Source organism: Psammomys obesus, unplaced genomic scaffold (genome assembly GCF_907164565.1).
Source record: "Psammomys obesus unplaced genomic scaffold, mPsaObe1.curated_primary_1811, whole genome shotgun sequence".
In the NCBI taxonomy this organism is placed as follows: domain Eukaryota; kingdom Metazoa; phylum Chordata; class Mammalia; order Rodentia; family Muridae; genus Psammomys; species Psammomys obesus.
In genome coordinates this window covers 39,566,002-39,590,981 of record NW_026587216.1, presented here as the reverse complement: position 1 = coordinate 39,590,981, position 24,980 = coordinate 39,566,002, and the positions used below count along the sequence as shown (strand labels likewise).

General features: G+C 41.5%; 1 protein-coding gene across 10 annotated transcripts in view; it reads left to right on the top strand.

The window, feature by feature from the left end:
* The window catches only part of Asph (aspartate beta-hydroxylase), a 202,511-nt gene that overhangs the window by 42,997 nt on the left and 134,534 nt on the right, over positions 1 to 24,980 (top strand). For 4 of the 10 annotated variants that reach the window (XM_055603350.1, XM_055603351.1, XM_055603349.1 and 1 more), the window contains 2 exons: positions 11 to 79; positions 4,962 to 5,141. In XM_055603350.1, the coding sequence (XP_055459325.1) occupies positions 11 to 79; positions 4,962 to 5,141 (249 nt within the window). Of the gene's footprint in view, positions 1 to 10; positions 80 to 4,961; positions 7,283 to 12,732; positions 12,775 to 14,896; positions 15,563 to 24,980 lie in introns of those variants that run through there. The other 6 variants (XM_055603353.1, XM_055603352.1, XM_055603354.1 and 3 more) reach the window with 3 other exon arrangements.

The window sequence follows — 24,980 nt, the reverse complement described above, 5'->3', positions numbered from 1 at the left end:
CTCCTTGTAGGGAAACTAGGAGTCTATGATGCGGATGGAGATGGAGACTTTGACGTGGATGATGCCAAAGTTCTATTAGGCAAGTACACCTCTTTCTCCCTTTTTGTTAGGAGTCACATATTAATGCCAAAGGAATGTTTGCAGTTTTATAATTATCTACAGCACCTGTAAACATTTTTTGAAGATATTTTAAAACTTAATGTTTCATTTTTGTTGACCTGTTAAATGAGCACTTTTCCATTGTGACTTTTCAAATCACTTTTATAAGAGCATGTAGCTTTTACACCTCGGTTTTTAATAACTACAGCTTCACTTGTGCTTTCAGATTTAAGCATTTTATAGTCTGAACTTGATGTTCAGAGACCTAGATAATGTCCTCATGTGTTTCCTAACGAGAAACACATTTTTTTAAATCACCATTTGACATAATTTATTCTGGCTTTGAAATGCAAACTTCTCTCCCTCAAATGCTGATTACGGTCCGGCAGCCGTGCTTAGCATTCATAATGAGGCCAGATCCGGGCAGCGTGTCCAGCGTGGCATGACTGTGGGTGCAAATGCTCATTTCTCAATGTTTGTATTAGTTAGTTTTGGAATAAAAGCATGACAGTAGCTTTAATGTCCTATTTGTATTTAATTAGTGCTCTTTAATCACACCTTTCTGTTTTCACAGTCGTGGATTCCTCTCTGTCTTTGTAATTATGTTACCAGCTAGGTGGTTCTTGATATAAATAAAGATTGGCATCTCCTCATTGTTGTAAAATATTGTCTTAATAGAAAGGGTAGTGCTGATTTGAACATGCAGATTTTGCTTAATGTGCTCATTATTTCTGGTTTTAAGTAGCTCATTCCCTTTCCTTAATATGAAACAATATATATTACAGCTTTGTATCAAGTTATCTAGCAAAGTAGTAGCTATACCTGGTATTGTATGTGCACTAATTTTTTAAAAGATTTATTTGTTTATTTCATGTATATGGGTGTTCTATCTACATGTACACCTGCATGCCAGAAGAGGGCATCAGATCTTCCCAGTATAGATGATTATGAGCCACCATGTTGTTGCTTGGAATTGAACTCAGGACCTTTGGAAGAACAGATAGTGCTCTTAACCACCGAGCCATCTCTCCAGCTCCATGTGCACTGATTTTAATATCCTGCTAAATGCACTTGTGTTTTTATGATCACAAAGAAACAGAAAGGTACTGTAGTAGTTAAGCAGCTTTCCATAGTTAGATCTCACTTCCTTTTAAAACAAATTCTAAATATGAGACAGGTTTAGTTACGGTGATCTGCAGCACAGCTTCTGACTTAGCCCTGCCTTGATGTGTGTTTTCTTCTTCACGTACAGTGGGAGTGAGTGCTTGCTCTTTACAGTTGGAAGTCCACTGTAAGATTTTCACGTTACGTGTTGATTCAATCTTAGTGGTTTTCTTACTGTAATTTCATCATTTTACATCTAGCTCAGAGTTTCAGCACATATATTAAATCTGCAAATGACCATAGTTTTAGGCATATGAAAGAAATAAACATGTTAGGACGATGGCATTTTTTTGCTATAACTGATTTTATTGTTCCAAGATGCTACTTTAAATAAATTCTGAATATTAAGCTTTTGAAGGCAATGTCATAGGAGCTGTCCTATCTTTTTTTTTTTTAATATTAATAACTTTAGTGTGTTTTGGATTTTTTAACTATAGTAAAGAAATTGTATATACACATACACGTGCACACACATTCACACACAGAGATTAACCAAAGTCTATACAGCCTCGGCGAAGTTATGTACAGTTAGAAAAGCCATTTGGAATGGAGACTGTGTAGCTTCCCATGGGATTTTACACATTCACTGTTGTAGTAAATAAAAAACGTTGGACTAAATAATGTTTATTGTTATTAGCCCTATAATTATTGCGGCATTTAACCCACTGTCACAAATAATAAGACATAGACACCTGTTAGATTTTATAACTGCCTGATTTTTCTTGGGCCGGGCAGATATTTCTGCCTGTGCTATCTCCATAACCTCACCATTGATCTCCCCGCCCCCATCCAATGACATCCACCTCAATCATCCTCATCCGGTCTACCTGCCATCCATAATCCCAATATAGTTGTTTATGTTTTTCATCTTGGTGTTTTTTTTTTCCATCCACGCCATCCTTGGAGTCCTTCCTCCCAGCCCATGTGGTTCCTTCTTTATGCTAACCCATCGTGGCCTCCTCTTGCCTCCTCTCTTCCTGTCCATCTGTCTCCCATGATTCTCCTGTCCTCCAAAGCCCAGGAACCGTAGCCACGCCTACCTCACTCTGCCCTGCCCAGGTGCAGGCTGTTTAATCAACCAGTCAGGTATGTCTTGGGCAGGTTTACACAACAAGGTCATCTAAGGCGTTTAATCAGTTTACGATGTTAGTGAACGGTAACACTGAGAATTGCTGTTTGTGGTGAACACAAGTGGTGTGAGCAGCTGTCTGTTCCTTCCGTCAGACCCGGGTGCCAGGAGGCGGGTCCCAGGCGGCAGAGCTCCCAAGAAAGCTGTTCTATGGGCAGGTCTCAGGTCTCACTTTTTTAATGGCTTTAATAAAGAAGCACCAGGCCCCGCTTGGTGGTTGTTCTCTGCGCCCGGCACAACTTTAGCTCTTTTTGACTAGAACGGCTCGAATTCTTTTCTCACACACGAGGTCGTGAAAGCTTAGCCGTGCCTCAGTTACTTGCAGGTGTCTGGTACAGTGTTGGGATGGTCTGTGCGATGGCCGAGAAGTTACAGAGCATGTCCCACCGAGACACCAACCTCTGCTTTCCTCGTTGTTGGGATAGCACCTTGACCCTTAACAGCACAGTTTTACAGTAAGGCAGGAAGTCAAGGGAAGGGAGGGAGGAGGACAGAGGTTTCAAGGAGGCACAACAGCGTAAACTTCCACAGACTTGGTGTTTCTTTCATACATTTCCCCCCCTTGGCATTTGAAGTCTAACTCTAATCGTCTAATTCGCGGAACATCTACATACATGTTGCTTTCTGTTCACATGAGAAAATCAAAAATAGCTGTTCCTGATTCTACTCATTCTAAGTCTCCTGATATGCTTTGAAAATGTACTAGTCCTTCCCCTTGGACACATAACTTCCTATTCTTTAGCCCAAATTGCTCAAAACCCACGTGATTTTGGTTCTAGTGTGTGAATGAAACCTAGTACACGTGTGTGTGCAACGATAATTAAAAGAAGGCAGCGAATCGGGACGGCAGCAGGGGGGCGGGCAGCAGTGGGAGGGTTTGGAGGGAAGACAGGGCAGACAAAATAATGTAATTGTATCATAATCGCGACAAAAAGGAAAAGGAGTTTGCTTCTCACACACTGTCAGTAGGAAACGGTCCCAGGGCTCCGTGCAGAGAGTTATTTCGTACGGCAGCCTCACCCAAGGATGCAAGCCTGTCCCTTCGTTCCACAGCTAGCACCTAGCTGCCCCCATCAGGTGCTGCTGCAGAAGGCACTCAGCAGTCCTGGATCTGCGCTAAGTCCGGACTGGAAAGAACCATGACTCCATATGGAGGAACAAGGAACTCACCCAGCACTTGGTGCTGTTCGTTCTCTTGGGGCGCACTCTCATGTTTAGAGAAATTGCTTGGCCAGAATAGTTTTCTCTTCAGACTGCTACTCCCGTTCCAAGAGCTACAGCTCTGGAGGTGGGTTGGTTGGTAAAACTCCTGCTGCCCAGGCATGAGGGCTGAGGCTAGAGCCTTACAGCTGCAGCAGCTCATTTGTCATCAGGAGTGGACAGGGGCGGAGCCTCGGGGCTTGTCAGCTTCCTCTAGCCTAATTGGTGGTGTCCTTTAGGGAGAGTCCCTGTGCTGGCTCACGTCGGACCTGTCTCCACATTCCGTGCAAAATCACTGTGCACCTCAAGGCCTCCCAGGCTCAGTCCAGGGTCACAAAGATGTTGGAGATAAACTTCGTGCCATCACATAATAATTAAATACCTACTGAAGTTCGTGTTTCTCCCTTCCCCTCACGCATGGAAACTGATGGGGTCTCCTTCTATTGACTGAAGTTCACTGTAATTTTTATGACTTCAACTAGCCAGGATTCTGCTGTCTCTCGTGTGTCAGTATTGCTGGTCATTGTGCTACAGTGGAGAAACGGTGTGTTGTAAATGACCTGAAATGGCAGACTTTGGCGATGTGTAGAGCCCTGATTTGATACCTCAAGGGTCTTTCCCTACCCGAGCTCATTTTCATTTCTCCGGTGGAGAAAGCCACGATAATTTACATCTTTGTTCCTTCTACTCAGAGGGCTCTGTTTGGCAGCCGTGCTTAAAACACAGCAGACATCAAGAGTCTATTCAGTGAGAACTTCTCCTTTCCTGGCCAAGGGGAAGAGGAGTCAGGGATGCCCCCTCTGCAGCTGGGTCCTAGAGCCTTCCTCCGAGTTCTGATAGGTAGGCAGAGAGGATTATTAGCGGCTCATTTTGACTTACCGGGCCACGAGTCAGTTGCGAGAAGGTTTTAGCACTAACTGATTTAGGTGTTTTATCTGAATTACGTATTTGAGTGTCTGGATGCCAGCTGACATGCCGTACTGTAGCCCACTGGCCTGAGCACCCACCGTTGACTCCAGGGCTACGATCTGCTTTGGTTCATCAGGGTGCAAGCTTGGAGGTTGCCAGCAGCATTTATCTGCTCTTGGGTGTCAAGTCTGTTCACTTTTCCTGTTACATCTGCAGAGTTTGGTGATACACCTGACCACCTGCTTCTGAGCTGGGAGGAGCGTGAGGTTGGTTGGGTGGATTGAGACTTGGTTTGGAGGTGTGCTTCCTAATGGATTTCTTTATTCTCTATGTTACCGTTCTGTAAATCTGTGACCACGATGCACCTCCCTTTTGAGATCGCTCTGCCTAAGCTTAAATTTTTTTTCCACCTAACTGCTGTTCTTGTTTTCTCTTTCTCTCTTCCTTTATTCTTATGTAGGCCTGACCAAAGATGGCAGTAATGAAAATATTGATTCTCTTGAGGAAGTCCTTAATATTTTAGCGGAGGAGAGTTCAGATTGGTTTTATGGTTTCCTCTCATTTCTCTATGATATAATGACTCCTTTTGAAATGCTAGAAGAGGAAGAAGAAGAAAGCGAAACTGCAGATGATGTTGATGGTACGTCACAGAATGAAGGGGTTCAGGGAAAGACCTGTGTCATTTTGGATTTGCATAACCAGTAAGCCTTGATTCAGGGACGAAAATCACTGGGTTGTCAAACGGAACAGCCTCCTCCTCCCCCTTTGCTTATGCAGGGCTCAGTGGTTCCATGGGGCAGTTGTGACTTCTGATACGTGTCATCCATGTGATCCTGCCCAGTGCAGCCACTTAGCTAGTCCCTCTCTCTGCTGGCTCCCTCCATGCCTAGAAAGGAAGTGGCATTCCTCATTCCTGTAGCTGTTCACAAAGCACTGGACATGATGTTCTTGGTCGTATAATTGGTTTCTGTATCATTTTGTTTCAACTTATGTATTCACCGAACTAAACTGAAAATCGTGTTGTATTTAACCCTTGATGCTTGTCTTTTTAACGCTCCACTGATCATTCTAATGGGAGTGATAATATGTCTGGCATGACTAATAATGCTTCTCTGATCTTTAACTTGCCTGCTGTATAATGAAAGCTCTTTAAGAAGCTGGTACTTTTTAATCTGTAATTTCGTTAGGTTAATTGACTTGTCATATAAGTTCCTACAAACTTATTAAAGTTCTGTATTAATGGTGCTTTTGCGATAGTTTAAAAATAACCCCATGTTTTTGCCTTAGGGTAGTGAAGTTTCTGAATTCACATACACATGTATGTGGTTATACACTAACAGGTCTGAATATGTCTATTTCTGAAATCAGAATTCATGGTCAATTTTATTTTCAAACATACATCTAGAGAAGGTAATCTGTAAATTTTTTTAAGGTAAGCATATTATAAAAGAGGGACAGTGTGAATGTACGCCTTGCATAATGTTGTATACTAAAACTATCCATCCTGAAATAGCTTTTTTCCATTCTTTCCACTAACTTATTAGCTGTTGATTTGGGGCTTATGTATAAAATAATGTTTAGACTTATAATTAAATTCATTAAAGTGGTTCTTCACTTTTAGGAGATTTTTTTCCCCCCAAATAGGAACATAGCAATAGCTTTGACTTAGCTTTTTGAAATTGAATTTGCTTCAGTAATACAAAATCAGTCATTAGATATATATGAGTCCATTTGACTTATTTGTTTCCTCAGTGAGCAGCTGTAAGCTGGAATAGAGTGCCACCTAAGAGATGTAGTCTTGCTCTTTGAAGGACTGTCAGCGTGTTTAGTTCCTTTTGAGAGTCTCCTAAAATTCTGCTCAGCTTTGGGTCCTCATGCATTTTAAACTAGAAGGCACTGGTGTTTTAATCAGTTTTATTTAAGTACCATTAAAAATTTTTTTTATACATTACTTTCAAGTAAGTAGCTCATTCACACACTTGTGGGAATAACGTGGCACCTTTTGTTTTGTGATTGTAAAATGCTGCCCGAGAAGTTTCTAAAATTAGAACACAGGGATTCCCTCTCTCCCAACTATAGCTACTATTGTATGTGGTTACACATGCCAGTTATGGACCAGGGTTTCCCAAAACTTAAACAGTTGTTAAGACTCATTTTTCTCATTTTTGTGTTCAAGCAGTATGCTTCCTCTGTTAGTGTGGCCTTGGTCAGAAGTGTTTGATGCTCAACTACATGAGCGCTTCAACTCAGCCCTCAATGAGTGTTCTTTAATAATCTTTCTCAAAGCTATTTGAGTTTTCCTCATGATCATGTCTTAATTCATTTTTAATTCAATGACTGTGAAGTAATCAAAGGTTATTAGTTTTAAATTCACAATCTTAGGTCCTACACTCAATGGAAGCCACTTACTCAGTTGGCTGAGAAAAGTTCTTCGAATCAATTTTGTTCATGTGTCCTGACTACTAACTATGGATGATGAAATGAATAATTGAGTTGCTGTTAAATTGTCTGTAATTTCTCCTCAGGTTTTGTATTGTCGTGATACTAATGCACACTTTATGTACAGAAATTAATTATGCCCATTTTCCCAATTGTAAAACAAGTGTGTGACATGGTAACTTCCTGACAATTTTATTGGTCCATTTGGAAAACCTTTAGTGATTGTCAAGTACAGGCAGCTGATGAACCCCTTACTTCTGTGACCTCCTTCAACTTGTGTCTACGGCTTTTTGTGTGTGTGTGTGTATGAGAAAGAATAAAATTATTCGCAAAAATGTGGTCTAAAGCAAGCATAACTTTTCTTAAGTGTTACTGAATACATATATCTAAGTTGTGATTTTTTTTTTTTTCCTAAGGGTTTACTTTGTAATTCTGTTTCATAAGATATTTTCTTGGTTCGTGTCTTAAACTTATGGGCCTTTGTATTCTGTATATGTGAGTTTTTATTTAGCTAGAGTTGTAAATTGCTGCATTAACTCTGCTCTTTCCATTTTTATCACCTACAAAACTGGTGTGTGCTGTTCAGTCAATGCAGCACTGGCTCCCAAAGCTGCTTTCTTGCCTGCTCATGTGCTGTACCACTTTTCCTGTTGAGAAATCACTGGGAACGGGAGCTGGAGATTCTGGGCTGCTCCTTGGCTACTTTCTGCTGTTCTTTCCCTTGGAATGTGAGTGATGAGTTACGAGCAGGAGCGTTTTCTAGGAGCTGACCCTACTAACTCAGAAGCCTGGCTGTCAGTGTCCTGCCCGTGGATCCTGCAGAAACCACACATGGGGTGCAGTGCTCGCTGGTCCTGCTTGTACATCTCACCCTGGAGTCTTTTTCTCTACAAATTGCTCCCTGCCTTGCCAGCCCTGTGCAGACATGTAAGAAAAGTATTTTCAGTGTTTGAACCCTGGTTGGTGTGTATTTATGCCTAGTTATTCTGAATACAGTGTTTCCTCAGCTCTCTTACTATTGACAACTTTCTAGGACTTTGAAAGCATATAGAGACCGTTGCCCTGTTGCTTGTCTTATTGGTACTCATGGCCCTTTTTTAAGGAGATTCTGGGCTAGCTCCGTAGAATGTAAAACGAGCTTTCTGTGGTGTGGGCTATGGAAATTTTATTAATTGTGAGGAGTATCTGTACACTGAACAAGGAGTTCAGTGACTGTGTCCGTACGATAGTCCACAGGGCAAGAATGCCATGTTTTCCTTGTATTTGCTAAAGTAAGCCTGCCATACCCTCAGTGTTCATTAGCTAGATTGAGGGCTTCTTGAACGTAGGAGGTGGGCGTTGGACTCTGATGCTTCAACTCCGAGTCCAACATGAGACATCCACTAGTGTGAATCACATCACTTGCTGATGTTAGTCCCGTGAGCAGGAGCCTCAGGTGTTTCCATCATGTACAAAAACACTGAGGGACTCTTCTTTGCCAAAAAAGTAATACTGAAAGGCTTTTTTTTTTTTAACACTGCACCCCCCCCAGAGAAGTGGCATTTTGAAATTTACTCCTTTGACTGGCAGTGCTAACACAGGACATGAAATGATCTCCCACTCACTAGCATGCTTGAGTCTGCTTTCATACAAACTTGGTTTCTAGATGAGAATCCCTGTGCTCGGGTTCTCCTCTTTCACCTATCTATCTTACTGTGTTGGGATGACCCTCCCTCACATTGAGAAGATGTGTCCCTGTATTTTCAGTTGTTAAGTGCTGGCAGGATTTTGGTGCTGTCATTTCTATGGCCGGTCACCTGTCGTTTATTTATAAATTCTTGTCCAAGTCCTCACCTGTGAAAGGGCAACCTTAAGAGATGGGTCAGGTGTTGTGGTGCTGCTGATTGGTTCAGAGTAGAATGAGAGCTTTTGTATAAGGCCTAGAGCTGGGGCAGGCCTTCCAGCCAAGATCACAGGCAGATTTGAGGAGATGAGACATGGAAGAAAGCAGAAGGGAGATAGAGTAGGAAGAGGCAGGGAGAGCCACGTGGAGAGATGGTATGGAGGACAACTCAGTAGCTAAGCGAGAGACTACCCTAAAAAGGCCAACAGCTTTAAACTATGTAGAAGGCTCTCTGTCAAAGCCTGGTAGTCTTACTGAGTTGCTTTTCTCACTGGTGGATTTCTTCAGAGTGTCATCTCAGCTCTTAAAAAGAAAATAGGTACAAAATCTCTGCATGCATTTCACCAAGACTTGACAGAAGCTAGGCAGCCATATCTACTGGTCCATTGGACCATTCCTTAAAACTGGTTTAGTGTAGTCCACGTTGAGAATGGGTATAGTGTTCCAGTATAGGAAGGAGGTTGGTGAGAAACTGAGACTCATAGTGATCGTGGTTTCTTCAGGGAGAATGGGAGTGGCCAGGTGACCTCAGTGGGAAGGACAGGTACAGAAAGGACCTGTAGCCTGAAGGAGCTACTTCGATGTCATAATAGAGCCAATCTCCTAAAGTCCTCTGTTCTGCATGTGGCAAAGCCATGGATCCAAACTGCTGGCTTAATCATTAACACGTTTTAACCTCAAAGTGGATATTCGATTTTGAAAATGTGTTTGCAGTAATGCCTCCATGACAGTTGCCAAAGGAGTAAATTAAACTACACAATTCTCTCTAAGGGAAGAACATAAGGCATTTCATTTTTCCAAATTTCTGTGGAAGAGTTCCCAGTGATTACATATGTAAACAGCAGTTGCCACAAACACCACCAGAGTAAACGTACAGTGACTGATGACAGGGGTGTGGATGTGGGGGAGGGAGGATTTCAGATTACAGTTGCTGTGTTGCTTTAGGTTCTCTTAGGGTTTCCATCAAGACTGCCTTAAATTGGGATGCCCTCTGTCAGTACTTGCATCCAAGTGAATTTCAAATGGGGGGGGGGGGAGGCGTGTCTCAACAGTGCTTGGAAACTATTTACACAGTTGTAAATAATATTGGCTTCTTTTATTGTTTAACAGAATTCCTTTTGTCCCCGGGGCACTACAGTTGGTAGTAAAGAGAGAAAAAGAGAAAGTGAAGATCTGTTTGTTGACATTTCACGCTGCGAATCCACAGCAGCCAGAGGCAATACAAACAGTAGTAATTTATGTCTGCTGACCCTATGATCTTCCTGCTTACCTCTATCCAAGCTCCTCTGCCATCCAAGGTCTTTGTATTCCTCTGCAGATGTGGTTTTCTTTTTTGCCCCTTTTTTTTTCTTTTTCTTTTTCTGGTGGACCCTGGCTTTGGTTCCACTGACCTCTGCCTTTATTCTTTCACCATAGAATTTCTTTGAAGCCATTGCTTCTCCTTCAGATATTTTTTTAAAGAATGCTGGTTCCTAACTTGAGCCTTTTCTTAGTCTACTTCAGCTTGTCTCCTCGTAATTCTCCTCCCAGTAGCTCAGCTGCGTCTCTCTCTTGCAGCCACTCCTGTTACACACACATCCGTCCCCTGCACTTTGAAACACACAGATTTAGATAAACACTTCCAACTCTTTTCCTTGTTTAGCTTCATCTTGAGACTAGCCCATGGTACCACTTCTCCTGATGAGGTAAGGGAGACCCTCCTGAAGAAGTTGGGTCTTGGGGTCACTTTTCTTTTTCATTGCCATTGTCCCTTTTCCTGGAAAACCAACCTGAAGAGGCTCAGGTGACAGGAGCATTACTTAGCAGTGTGCAGGCTTCTGTCCTGCTCTGTTCTGACGTTCAGAACCCAATTTCTCTGATCCCGCTCTTCTATGTTGTTACTCAGCTGGAGTAGAGGGTGGTCATCTGTTAATTTCTTATTTTCCAAGGGCTTGGATCTTTCTTTTCCATTCCCTTTCCTTTAGAAACTAAGTAGGATAGTTAATTGGTTGTCCTAATCTTTTCATCTCCAAAGTCACTGTGTGTGTGTGTGCGAGAGAGAGACAGAGAGACAGAGCGACAGAGAGAGAGAGAGAGAGAGAGAGAGAGAGGGAGGAAGAAAGAGAGAGAGAGGGAGGAAGAAAGAGAGAGAGAGAGAGAGAGAGAGAGAGAGGACTCAAAAAGTAGCTTAAATGGATGCTTGGAACTGTTGGATGTTAGTTGTACTTGGATACTTTGTATCACTTTGATGCCTTAAACCAAATAGTGCAATATTCTTTCATAAGTTTTTAAAGTCCTGGTGCTAATCTAGTGTTCTGGGTTGTTGGTGATTAAGTTTTAACTGGCATTTCATCACTGTAGCTCATTTGGGTTCTAGTGAGCGGATGTGGGGAGTAGATGGTCTGATTTTTTTTTCCCACCTTGCATTTTGTGGGAGTCCAGGCTATGATGGAAACAGTGTTCAGCATTGGAAGGGGCATCCACAGTACTAGTATGTCGATGCTATATTCTCATTCCTTTTGTACATTAAAAAGTGCACACATACTTAAAGGTCAGTGTTACAGAAATAGGCTTGGTATTTTATTGTCAATTAACTAAACTTGTTAGGCAGTGCTCTCTGACAGTGTTTCTTACACAGTGGCGTGCTGTTATTGGTTGTATTTTAAAGAAGTCAGGCTTTGCCTTTGGAAAGTGATTGTTCTTCTGATGCTGTTGTTGGGTCTCCTGTGTATTTCAGGTAATTGTACAGAAACAGCCACAGAGAGCAATTAGGGAACCACTCTCCTCTCCCCTCCTCCCTCCTTTCTTTTTCCTTTGAATGCAGCCAATGGCACGGCATTCTCAGACTTTGACTCTCCAGAATGATGATCATAACATTTTAACTGTAATAAATGACCATTTTCAGATGGGCTGTCTCACAAGTAAAGAAAGTGGTGGAAGTTAAGAGCGGATTGTGTGAACAACAAAACCAACACAAGAATACCTCATTCCTGAAGTGGGGTTGTGACTGGAGTTTGGGGAAACAATGTTTTTGTTTTCTAAGTAACATTGTATTGTAGTTTGTAGTATGGTTAAACCTCTGGCTTAGGGGGTTCTGTTTGTTACCCCCCCTGGTTTAGCTGATGGGTAATCAGTTGTAAATCCCTTCCCTTTCCATGGTAAGACCCGTGTCTACTACCTGATACACCCAAGAACTGGATTAGCAGTTTATAATGCCACGTTAGAAAGCTTGCCAATATGTGAATATAAAATAACATTTATATAAGTGGGAAATAGAAAAGGAAAATCAATTGAATGAGATGTAAGTACATCCCTGTTGGAAAACAGTACGCTGAAAGCATATGGTATTGATGTTTGTTACAGGGTCAAAAAGAAACCTGTTAGTGGAAAATTGATTCTCCAAGAGGGAAAGTACAAAGGGGCTGCAGAACTTTTGGAGCAGTGAGCAAATATGACTCACCTAATAATGTATTGTTTGCTTCTGTAACTTTAAAACATTAAATGTAAAATGACAGAGAAAAACAATGCTTTTTCGAAGAGTAAAGTTCTATCAGAATAGCTGTTGTGGTCAGCAGTGTGATGCAATATGGTAATGAGGACCCTTTACATGGATGGTCTTTGGCTTGAGAAGTCTACTGCCTGCAGAAAGAGGGGTCCTGGCAGTGGCAAAGCCAGAGTCTTGAAGATCTAATGCAAATTATGATGGTGACTGGTCTGTAGGTTAGTTATAATGGAGTCCTCTTAAGACTGTCTTTGTTGAAGTCTTAAGATGTTTATGACTGATGTTTGTTTACTGTCCTTTGAATGGTGAACTTAAGCACTTTAATTTATCTCATAGAGACATCAGTTTAAGTTAGTTTATAAGTACTGAATTTTAAATTCCTCAACAGTTTGTCTTCATAACCTCTTTTTATCTTGTAAATACCAACAGAAGGACCTGGTGGTTTAGCCAAGAGGAAAACTAAGGCTAAAGGTATTATCTTCTATTTTGTCAAGCAGCCCCTAGTGAATCAAGTCCATGCTTGATGGTGCATGACGTTTCTAATGGAAATGCTGCCTCAGTTAATAATACTGCTTTTTCATTTGGGCGCACTTTGTGTTATGAGTAGCTTTTTGAAGACTAAATTGAAGATTTTTGCTTCTTCTAGCTAGCCTATAATTTTAATTAATTTCCTTTTCATGTTACCAGATCTTTCTAACAGCTTGTTGATTAAGAGTTTATCAACATAGCTGACTCAGTTTGTTAAATTTACATATGCACATGTTACCTTGCTGCCTTATACCCTTCTTTGTCTGAGTTTTTTTTTTTTTTAAATTACTGTACAATAGAGAATCTACTAGCAATTGATTTCATTTCTCCCAAAGCTGTGAGGATACTGTCCTAAAGCACAATAAAATCTAGTGTGATCTAACACTAAAGGTTAGGTTTATAACCTAAAGCACTGAATTGTTGGTTTGAATTTGCTGTGTTTGATATTCTGGTGCATTAAAATTGCTGTACCTTTGTGATAGTCTATGTAGACTAACATTGCATTATTACTGCCTGTGAACCCTTACATATAACCATTGATGTTCTTTTAGGGAGCGGGGCATGGAAGGCATGCATGATTTTCTTTAAAAACCTTGGAACAGTTTTTTTTTTGTGTGTGTATGTGTGTATGCAAGTGCTAGGAATATTTGTACATTTGTAGATGTTCAAGCCATTAATATGTAAGACTTGCTTAGGGATATGCAGGATTTTTAATTGCATTTTCAGCTTTAGGATGAGAAAATTTTAATTTTTAACTAGTGTCCCATCAAAATAATTTCCAAGAAGAAAATAATTTCTTACCATTTTATGTAACCCACGTTGAACTACATTGCCAATAAATTATAATCTCACCTCCTGATCTGTTAAATTATTTTAAGCATTCAAGGTACAATTAAAAAAAATAAAGTGCAGACTAATGTATGACAGCAGCGTGCAAACGTTTCACTGTTTTGCCATTTTCTGTTGGTTAGTGAACAACCTTAAAATGAGGTGTAGGCTTGCAGGTGGGTTCTGAATGAGTTTGAATCTGTGTGTTTACAGAAGTTCAATGAATTTTTTGTTAATGAAACTCTAAACAGACTGCTTTAGAGAAGCAGTGTCTTTAATGAACACCAAATTCACCTTGAATGCCCTTTGTGTTATATGAATTTTAGGTAAATTTTGTTTGGGCAAACATCTCTCATGTTTTATTGTTTAGATTTTTCATTTTATTTTTGACTGTCTAAATCCTGCACTATACAGCAAGAATCTTTATAATTCTCTAATGAGAGCAGGACGTGACATATGAAGCTTTTGCTAACTGCGCAGTTAAATGTTATAAAATGTAATGTGAAAACAGTATTCTATCTGAGACTTGGAAATAGCTATACTTTTCATTGAATTGCTGTCTCTCTCCCTAAGAGCCTGGAGGGTGTGTACATTGACTTGTGTGGCTTTCTATATATTAACACAGAAATGTACTTAAAGAAAGGAATACTGATTTTATGATGTTGACTGTGAGCCTACCATTACAAATGTTACAAATAACAGATTTTACAATTTATTAATATGTGGATTTTTTTTGTGTGTGTGCTGCCAAGAATTAAATGATATTTAACTTATTTTTGCATTTCTTTTCTCAAGGTCTGTAAACATAACTGTTAAGGACATGATGCTTTGTTTAAGCTGAAAGTTTGTAATTATCTTTGTATAAAAATAAGCTCAAGTTTGTTCTCACATTGCTGGCATTCCCTGTGACATCATAGTTAGTTAACCCTTCTCGGCCCTTATGGGTGGTTTCACCTTGTTAATGTTGCATGTCTGCCAGTGTTAATGCAAGTCAGACCGTATTTTAAACTGGAAAAAATAAGATAAGATAGTCCAAGAATTTCTTTCATAGCTAATATTTTATAGAGGTTTATATCTCTTTCTCTACATTTGAACTGGTAGACTAACTTGTGAATGAGAACATTCCAGTGGGTAGGGTGGGTGGGGACAAGGCAGTACTTTACTTCTAAGCCACCCTTCTGTGATTTAAGAGGTATCGTCAGTAAACATTTTTTCCTTTGATTGGAAAACCTGAAAGCTAAAGAACCCACCAAAGAAGAGCTCAAAAAGGAGAGAGAGAAAGCCGTGCCTCGCAAGGCTGAAGAGAGAAAAAGGGGAAAGAAGGAGGAGGTGGATGCAAGGAAAGGGAAGAAGAAGGCTGACTCAGACACATCTCAGAAAGCATCTTCTGGAGGTAAGAAAGACAGAGAAAAGGAGAAAGCCAACCCCAACAAAAGTGCCAAGTCCAAGGAAAACTGGAAAAAAGCAACCGAGGAGAAGGCTGTTCCTAGTAAAGTGGTTTCCAGAGACAGAGGTGACAGGAAAGGAAGAAGCTCTTCCGGGCATGCTCACATAGCAAAGGAAAATAACCAGAAGAGAAAGAACTGAAGGCCTGCCATCACCACCCAGCCATGGGAGCCATGGTTGACTCCAGTTTGCTGCTAAACAGCAGAGAAAAATCTGGGTTTGCTCTGACTCAGGAGGATGATACATGTTAGCCTCTGAATGTGTTTTTTGGTGCTCAGTAAGCAAATTCTGTGAAACAAGTATTCGTCATCATGCTTCTAAGTGTAAAGAAATGAAACTTTGCAACTAATGTAACAACTTCTATTTTTATTGCTACATTGACCATGTATTCAGATTAAATATGTGTATAATATGAATTGTAATGGTTTTATCAATGTATTAAATACTGCCGTTGGAGTAAGGAAGAAAGAATCTGGAGATCTGAGTGGTATTTCTGTGCAGCGAGGTCCTCAGCTATGTAGGGCCTTCCCTTTCTATTTCTTTCCTGCTTTTCTTACCTGGCTCTCCCCAACTCCCGGCTCCTCTGTGGAGCCCCTCCTTCCTCATTCGTTAGGCCTTTTCCCCTTTAAGCTCCTTCCAAGTTTTTTTTTTTTTTTTTTTTTCCCTTCTACCTCCATCTCTCCCATTTTCTGTCAAGGTCCAACTCTCCCAGCCTTACAGCTCCTCTCTTACCTTCCTGTCCCCTTGGACCTCCTCAGTTGCCCCTCCCTTTCCTATCTATCTTCCTGTTTTTACCCCTTCCTTCCATTACATAAAAACAACAAGGACAAGGACATAAACAACAAAACCAGAAAGCCCTGTTTACCCCATACTGGAGACATCATTCGAGTTCTGTGTTGTTGTCAAGAATTAAAGTTTTATCTAGGAGAGCATTTCCAAATGTAGTGCTAGCTTAATAGACTCTGAGTCATCGAAAGGCTTTGGCTTCACTGAAGTACTTTTATGGTATGCTAGTTTGCAGTCGTGGTTAGATGACATATATTCTCATGTTTGTATCAATTACCAATTCCAAAGAACTGCAAATTTGAGCTCAAAGTTTTTAGCTCATCATAGACAATAAAGGAAACCTTAACAACAGAGACAGTTCTACAAATGGTGTGTACTGATCTGTGCATAATGCTTAAGTCTATCTTTAGATTGCATATTGACTAAAAAATAATAATAATAATACAAAAAACACCAAAACAAAACAAAACAAAACAAAAAAAAAAACAAAAAAAAAAAACCAAACTGAGCCAGATGTGGTGTCTCATGCCTGTAATTCTAACACTGGGGTGATGCAGGCAAGAGGACCAGAAGTTTGAAGTCATCTTTGGCTACATAGGGAGGCCAGCCTGGGCTATGTCTCAATGAAAACAAACAAACAAACAAACAAAAACAAAAGCAACTAAAATAAAAGTAACTTGGTAATAGAATAAAAACATGTTATCGGAAGATTTTAATTTTAAAAACTAATTTTTACTTTTTCTGTGAAGAACTTGAAAATAGAATTTTTTTGGCTTAGTTAAAAAGTACTAAAAACAGATATGAGTATTAAATATATTTCTTAACAAATTTTTTTGTTGTTGTTGCTGTTCTTTAAAGCCAGCAGCTTTTGCTGCTTATAAACCCCTCAACTCTAAACTGAGAAATCCCAGCTCATACAAGGGAAATCATCAAAGGAGATTGGTCATACACTAAGATCTCTATTAAATTCTTGGGTGAAAAAATATTATATTTTATTATATTCTAAGGCCCAAAGAAATTATAGACTGTGGTGACATGATTCCCTGTGTTGGTTAGTCAGGATCTTGTGTTCTTGTTTCTGTTTTGTTTTGTTTTAATTTTGTTTACATCAAACACCAAACTACATACACACAAAACCAGGGGTCTGTGGCTCCGTCTGTGGTTTCAGATTGATGGCTGCCCCAGTTCTTATCTGTGATGAGAGATTCTTCCTCGTTCACTTTCCAAAATCTTGGCCCTGCTGATTGACCCATTTTATTCCTTGCAACATACACCCGCATGCTACACAAGGAGATTCCCAACAGGTCTGGGACACATTGTTTGCGTTTTCTGGAGGGTTCTGGTGGAAAAAGCTCTCTGGGAGATTCTGTTAAACATGCTTTTTAAACCACTTGGGTCTTTGAACAGCGGTTTGGGGTGGGCCATGAATGAGTGACAGAAAGTGTTTTGACCTACTCACAAAGGGGTTTTGGGGACACTTTCGAGGATGAGTGAAACAGGAAATCTACCATGTATAACAGAGTGTCTTCAACATGTATTCTGGTGCTAGATCTTTCTGCAAGGTACATAATTTAATTAAAAAAAAATACCTGAAAGAAATTGAATGTGTTTCTGTAAGTGACTTCCACTCACCTAACAGAGAAGGGCAAAGCATTTAGTGGAGGCATTAAATATTAATTTTATTTATTAATATGAAAAGATTAGTTTTACCTTGGTTTTGAAGTTCAGTGGCAAGGCGGTGTCAAGTATGGAAATGTTAAATTCTAGGCAATGAGAAGGTTTTAGGAACAGGACCAGCGTAAGCAGGTGAGCATTGCTGTGCTTCGGGAAGTTGCTGTAAGCTTTTTGTAGGACTAGAAATACTTTTTTCTTTGAACAGCAGCACTCAAGAATTGAAGGAGCTCACAAGCGGGGGGGGGGGGGGGGCACAGTCGACATAGCTCAGCACGCAGCAGAAATTCTGCAGTGTTACTAAGTGCTTCACTTCTTTGGGAGGGTTTGTGAATGGTTACGTGGTTTGTTCTCCCTTTCTCTCCAGGGTACAAATGGTTACACTGGATTTTCTTGCTGCTCCCATCTGGTCCAATGTATTAGCACCCAGAGTTCACTTAAAACCAAGATAAACCTTGATGGTGATTGAGGTTTAAAATCCTGTCCTGTTCTCAGATTTACTCCGTTTTATTTATCTGGCAATTGCTTTTCGTCATGTTTCTGTCTGAGGATAATTAAATCCTAAGACTACCCTAGAAAGAAATCAGCTAAACACAGTCTAAGATGCTATGTGGCTGGCAATCAAGAGTTTTGTGTAAACATTTGAAAAATCAAAGCTAAATGTGTAAATTCTTATCACACCTCTAACATTTTACATTTTCAGAGATAATGCTATAAATTAAAAATGATTATTGGATTAATCATTTAAACCCTAGAGATCAATTGCATTTGATATCCTTAAAAATGACCTTATAAAATTTCCCCTCTTGTCTTCTAACATGCAGATGGCATTCATCAACTGTTTTTCCTTTGTTGGCTGATAGTGTTCAACTCTCCTCGCTGATAGTGTCCTCTGTGAATTTCCTGATGTTTAACGTCACTTGGAATTGGTTTCTTCAGATTTGCTTTGTGGCTGCTTTACTTTGTCTAATTAGACACAAATGAGTGAGCGTAGCTGCTTGTGTTCCTCTGCAGAGCAGAGTGAATTCTAGAGGTGACAGGGAACACGCTGTGCTAGAACCTGCTTTGCTCCCCAGGTTTTTAGCCAAGTCTGTACTTGTGATTCCTGTGGGGGGAAGAATGCTCGTGGTGTTTCCGGTGAGTGAGAGAAAGGGAATAAACAAGTACGCTTTTTATTATTTTAAGTGGTCTGTAGTCATTTTCCTGGCCGGATAGGTCTTCTCGCCTCATTTCGTCATCTGCCGATGCCGATTGGAAGCATTCTCACAATTGGGGCCGTGAATTATTGCACCATGACGTACATGTTGGTAGAGGTAGTTTTCCTCATCGGCTGGTTGGTTGTGATACCTGTGCCAGAGCGGCTGCAAGAACCGGTGAGGACTGCGCATGTGTGAGCCCCCTTGGCTCCTCAGTTCGTTTCTTCTGCAGGACACCGGTGATAAGGGACCCAGGGAATCTCTCCGCTGCTCCTTCTGTGGACAGATTGTGAGGAAAGGGCCCGGGTTCTCAGTCCTTCATGTCTTCCTGAAATCTAAGTTTTGTACCCAGAACACAGTTTTGTTTGTTTGTTTTTTCACCAGGCAACTCTATATTCTTTAGGTGTTGTCAGTGAAAACGTATTCAATCACTGGCTAGGCGTGTGTCAGTTACTGTGTTACCATGCAAAGGCTGTCCGAGATTGGTCTTCGGGAAGCGGGGCAGTGATTGGGTATTTGCCCTTACTTAGGGATGTCCTCCTGGATTCTCTTGGTTATGTGTGATAAGTCCATTCCAGTTCGTAGGCAGCGTTGATGTCTCATACCGTTGTGAGGTCCAGGAGAATGAGGTTGGGTGGTGGTTCTAGATCTCCTAAAACCTTGGGCCTCTGTGCTCATCTCTGGGCCCTTCCTGAATGTTGTTTTTCCCCTCAGTCTGGGTCCTGTACTCCTGATCAGGTGGAACCATATGGATGCGGGCTAGGGTTGCTTCCGTTGATGAGCCCCGTGCTGGGTGCTGTGTCCCCTGTTAACAGGGTGTGTGAAGGAACACTGGTTCCCTGGAAGGAAACTCCTTTCCCTGGGGAAGCAGGCGATGATTCCGCTGTACTCCCACCCGAGCTGGCAGGCTCTGGGTTGGTTTCCACTTCTTGTCTCCTTTCTTCTTTGCCTCTGCTTCAGTACGGTAAGTTGGACAGGACTGACCAGAATAGATATTTCACGTAAAAAGCCATGGGACAGAGATCTCATCCTGACCCTTGACCAGGTTTGCTTTGCAGTGAGTTTGGCATTTCTTCCAGGCCTGCTGAAGAGAACATTTTTATTCTTAGGAAGATGAAGGATGAGTACTATATGGCATATATTGTTCACAAAACCTTTTTTCTTTTTTTCAAGATATGGGGGTTTGAATGCAGGCCTTACTCAGGCTTGACAAAGGCTAGTCCTCAATTCCTTTTGTTTTTATTTTGAGATGGAATCTCACTGAGTTGCCCTGAAGGCCACCTGTCACCTCCCTATACGTCAGGCTGGCCTTGGTCTTTTATCCTCTTGATCTAACCTTAACCTCCTGAGCTGATGGGTGTGTACTGTCACCCCAGCCCTCATGAAGAATCTAAGAAAAAAAAAAGTTCTCGGTGGTAAACGGTGGTTCCAGGTCCTCCCCTTTCATTTGACAAAGGATATAACCACATAAGCTACATTTTCATTTTTTATTTCCTCATTTTTTTTCATAGGAATCAATTTCTGCGAGAGGTTTACATTTGTAAGGTCTTACTTGAAGCTTTTGTTATTCGTGATAGTGGTATTTTCTGAACACTCACGTGCCGCAGCAGTATATCTCACTCAGTGACTCACTCAGCACACACCCCTGAGAATCCACAGTGTGCCACTGATTTGACAGAGCCTGATTTCAGGAAGTCAGGCTGTGAGGTGGGCGGAGTGCCCAAAGGGAAACGCTGTGAAGTAATGAAGCTGAGGCAGAAAAACAAAGTACAGGTAACACTTCTGTGGATGTTCCCCCCTCCCGAGAACACCCTCGTGGGGGGGGGCAGCAGCTGGCACACAGGTATTTGGTTCACCTGGGTGGCTGGGTACCATGCCATAGCTGCCATGCCCAACCCCTGCTTCATCTTTGCTCTCAGAGTTGGACTTGCGCAGTACCTGGCCAGTAGCCAACGGTCTATATAGCCAGTGTTTGCTTTCTGCACAGTAAATAAGCTGAAACTTTTTAGGTCTTCTAACACAATTGGAGACTTAGAAGGGAGGAATGTTAGCTTTTTAAAAGAGAAATCTTCAGTGCCTGCAAGTTTTAGCCGTGCAGGAGATATGGCTTTTGAATAAATGAAAAAGAAAATTGGTGCCCCCCCCCCCACAGTTTTATTGGGTTTAAGTGATTTATGTTTAAAAATCTTAAGGGATGCTGTTTCCCTCTTCCCAGCCTGCTTTCTTTCTTGGAGGAAACCCAAAATGTTATCGGGGCCGGTTGTTAGAGGTGAGGTCCAAATGCATCCCACTTAATTCAGGCGCCAGTGGTCATCCTCACATGGTGCTGGCATCCTGTTTAGTTTTTTACTTGTTTCCATGATGCTAAGGAGAGTACGCTCTGGGCGGTCCTTGTGGAGTCTCTTCTCTGGCTCCGAATCCAGGCCCTTAGGAACCTTTTTGTCATATTTGTTTAGTGACATACATTTCCTCTTTCTGAATTTTGTGTAGCCTGGTTCTGGTAGATTCCTTGAATAAAGAGGTCCTATATTACCAAGGGATGGCCTTTATTTCTGGTGACGTCAGAACCTTGCCTAGTTCTCAAACTGTTGGTGTACTTAATAAAATCTCTTTCTACTGATTATACAAGGCAGGACCAACAAGAAGATTTGGCATGGCTGATTAGCATATATGCCATTTTGGTGTATCGGGTTCCTGGAATGTCCGTCAGGTTTCATGTGCTTGTTAGCCTTTTTCTTGGGGGTGTATTGATTTATATTGTTAGGCCATATGCACGGAGAGCAGCCACTGTCTCGGTACAAACTCATCACAACAGTAGCCAGAGAAACATGGAGGGGTAAGATCAAAATTTTCCTCGGCCTCTACACCATAGTATTAGTACCCTGCAGGCTAAATAATTCTTTAAAAGTCTTACATTTTTAATTTATGTAGAATTGCTATTGTGGTGGGTATGGTTAGTAACCTAGAGGTGATGGAAGTGTGTAGGAGGAAGAGCTTAGGTGATTATAAGCAGTACTCCATTCCCTAGAAGGGACTTGAGCATCTTTGGTGTTTGGGATCTTGGAAGTCCTAAGTCCAATCATCTGGACAGTGAGGAACAGTGCAGGTCCTAGGAAAGGTGATTCCTTGATCTTGCACAGAAGAGACGTAGTGTGCTAGGGCTTGTGTGTTTAAGCCCTGCCTTCTTTTCTTGCACCATTGACTCAGGCTTCTAAGATTGCTCTTCTGTTGCCTGAGGATTGCAGGATTGCTCGTGGACCTGCCCTGTCACATTCATTGAGATAAATGTCTTGTTTCACCTTCATTCTGGTCAGGTAGTGTAGGGTGGCAGTGAATAAAGTAAAGCGAGTTAATAGCGGGCCCTAGAAATTGTCTCCAATGTTCAAAGGTGCTGTGAATGGTTTAAATGCTGGCTCCATTTACTTTGGGTGGCTTCTTGAATTTTTAATTAAAACAAAAGGAACAGCTATGCATAAATGTAAAGTTTTAAAAAGTTTCCTAATTTGTCTAATGAATCTGTAGGACAAAAATCAAGGTGTTGTGAGGAAATTGTTTTTTGTTTTGTTCTGTGTTCTACCCGACCATCGCTGTAGCCTGGCAACATGCAGACCTCCTCCGTAGTGACAGTGAGCAGCTGAGTTCCTCAAGACTCCTGAGCAGAGCAGGCAGTGGTCCTTCTGCTTCTGGGCATCCTGTCTGGAAGAGGCTTGCCCCTGGGGGCTGGGTTTCTGTCTGAGGCTAAGATGGGGGCTGAGAGCAAGCCAGCCTGATCTGCTCTACATGTTAAGTTAGGTGGTTAAAAAAATAGTCTTACTCAGGCCAGTGTGATTATGGTTTTCTTGTAAACAGCCGCAGGGACTAGACAACAAACACATTACATTTCATAATGTAGCTTTAAATGCTCATTTCAAAATCCACTCCTAACCCTTTGTCCTTTGTACTTCTCACTAAACGAATCAAGCTTTAGCAGAAATAAACAGGAACCCTTTCCTTTGAGTCTCAGTTGACCACTTGTTATTTATGTTTCTGGTTTTGTGAAGCAGAAGTGTCCAGGACAGTGCTTCTCCATAGATTAAAGCCATTTATTTATTAAAGCCATTTCAGTACGGCTTGTTTTGTTAAAGGTTAAAAGCTGGTAGGGGCCCAGCGAAGGATATATATAAATATGGTCTTTTACTGCTTGAAGCTTATAATAAAGCTTATTTGTGCTGATGTCACCTCTGGCTATCCTGCTGAGCAGTGGTTCCTAAGTGCGTCATTGGACTGATAGTTTGGGGGGAAATGAAGCTGTGTAGTATTTTCCCCTGTTGGATATTTTTTCTTCCTCTTGTTACATTTTCCATTAAAAAAAAAAAAATCCTTCGGATTGTAATGGCAAATGACTCCTCGTTGAGTTGCAGAACACTGGCTCTTTGGCTACTGTGTCTGAAAACTTATACTGGTAGCTTTTAAACATCAGCTGCGTTTATTTCTTTTTCAAATGAAATGGGATTTCAGGCAGTTGAATCTGCCATTTGTGGGGACTCTTTTATTGCTGAATTCACAAGTTGGTAAGCTGGTGGAATGTATGTTATTGAAGGGCCAGGCTGTAACCTTTCATTCACACGGAGACACTTCTGAGAGTGTAATTATTCCAGGACACCAGACACAAACCAACTGCCCCAGGGAAACTAGACCCGTAATACAGAAGGGGTGGACACTGTGCAAATATAGAGCTATATAGAGCAAGATTGATGCAATCCTCATTTCTTCCCCGGCATCCCTGTGCCCACCAGCTGTGTTTAAGAAGCCCTGGGCCTGCAGTGGGCCTCTGCAGCACTGGGCTGGCGGAGTGGACACCACTGCATGCTCTAACAGCAGGCATTTCTGTAGCCATGGCTGTGGCCAGCAGTTGGCTGGAGTACTGAATGCAAAGACAAGTTCCATGAGTGTACGGAATCTTTTAAGTTTTTCCTCATTGGCTTTAGCACAACTTACTCATTGATGGTTCCTGACCGACAGTCAGTTGAGAGGTAAAAGAGTGGGTTATGTCAGTGAGAAAGAGCACTGTAGTTGTACATTTCAAGTAGATGTGAGGTGGTGGTTTTCATCCTTACCCACATGCTCAGAAGGTGAACTAGTTTGAAATCTGTTCTAGAGTTAGAGTACACTGCCACGCAGAGCACAGCTGTGTGTGGTGGTGTGTGCAGAGTGTTGGAACGGAGGGAAGAGAAGACAGCCGGTCCTGTGTGTTGCGTTTGAAGTGTCTCTGTAAGATTACAGAAGTGGCGCCTGGCAGAAACGAGAATAAGAGAACAGGCAAAGAGTTGAGATAAGGGAAACTTAACATCGTAGAGTGCCGTGCTGTCTTGACCCTTCACGGAGGACCAGAGTGCACACACCATCCTGCCGGCCACCCTTGCCCAGTTCTCAGTGAGGGCAGAAAGGCCAGGGCTCAGCTAACAGATGCGGACTCTTGGTCATGCCTTTGTATCCTAAACAGCTGCATTTAATTAAGGATTCCTTTAACGTCCCACATGTAGCACCAACTTGGTGTTTTTGTGAGTTTAAGTCAGTTTTCATGTCAACTTGTTGTTCCGTCTTATTTTATTTGTTATTATTATTATTTGTTTTGGGAGACAGGGTTTCTCTGTGTAGCCCTTTCTGTCCTGGAACTCACTCTGTAGACCAGGCTGGCCTTGAACTCACAGAGGTCCACCTGCCTCTGCCTCCTGATGCTGGGATTAAAGGCCACCACTCCCTGGCTTTTCTTATGTTTTAAACAGTGACTTTTGATACTTTTTAGCTCCAGAAAAATAACATGCTCGCTTTTAGGTGGTGCTTTGAGAAGGTTGTAGGTAGTAAGTTGGATGTGATTTATTTAACACTCTAGTATTCCCAGAAGATGCCAATATTACATGTGAATTAAGTTTGGCCTATCCACAGTCCAAATTCTGAGTGTCTTGGGTTTTTTCCCCGCTGGGCGCCGAGCTCTGGCTTAGGAGTTACTCATCCTTTTAAGTGGTGGAGCTCGGACTCACACTGAACTTCTTTTGACAAGGTTAGAAGTGGTTATATATTGTAAATGTCCAGGAATGTCCTTTAAAAAAAAGTCTCAGATACACTTGAAGACCCACTGAGGTGAAAGAGAAAACTTTCTTCAGGTTTAAGCACCTGTACTGGAAAGTATGCGTTCCTTGAACCACCAACCAAATGTTCGAAAATTGTTTTTCCTGATTTTAA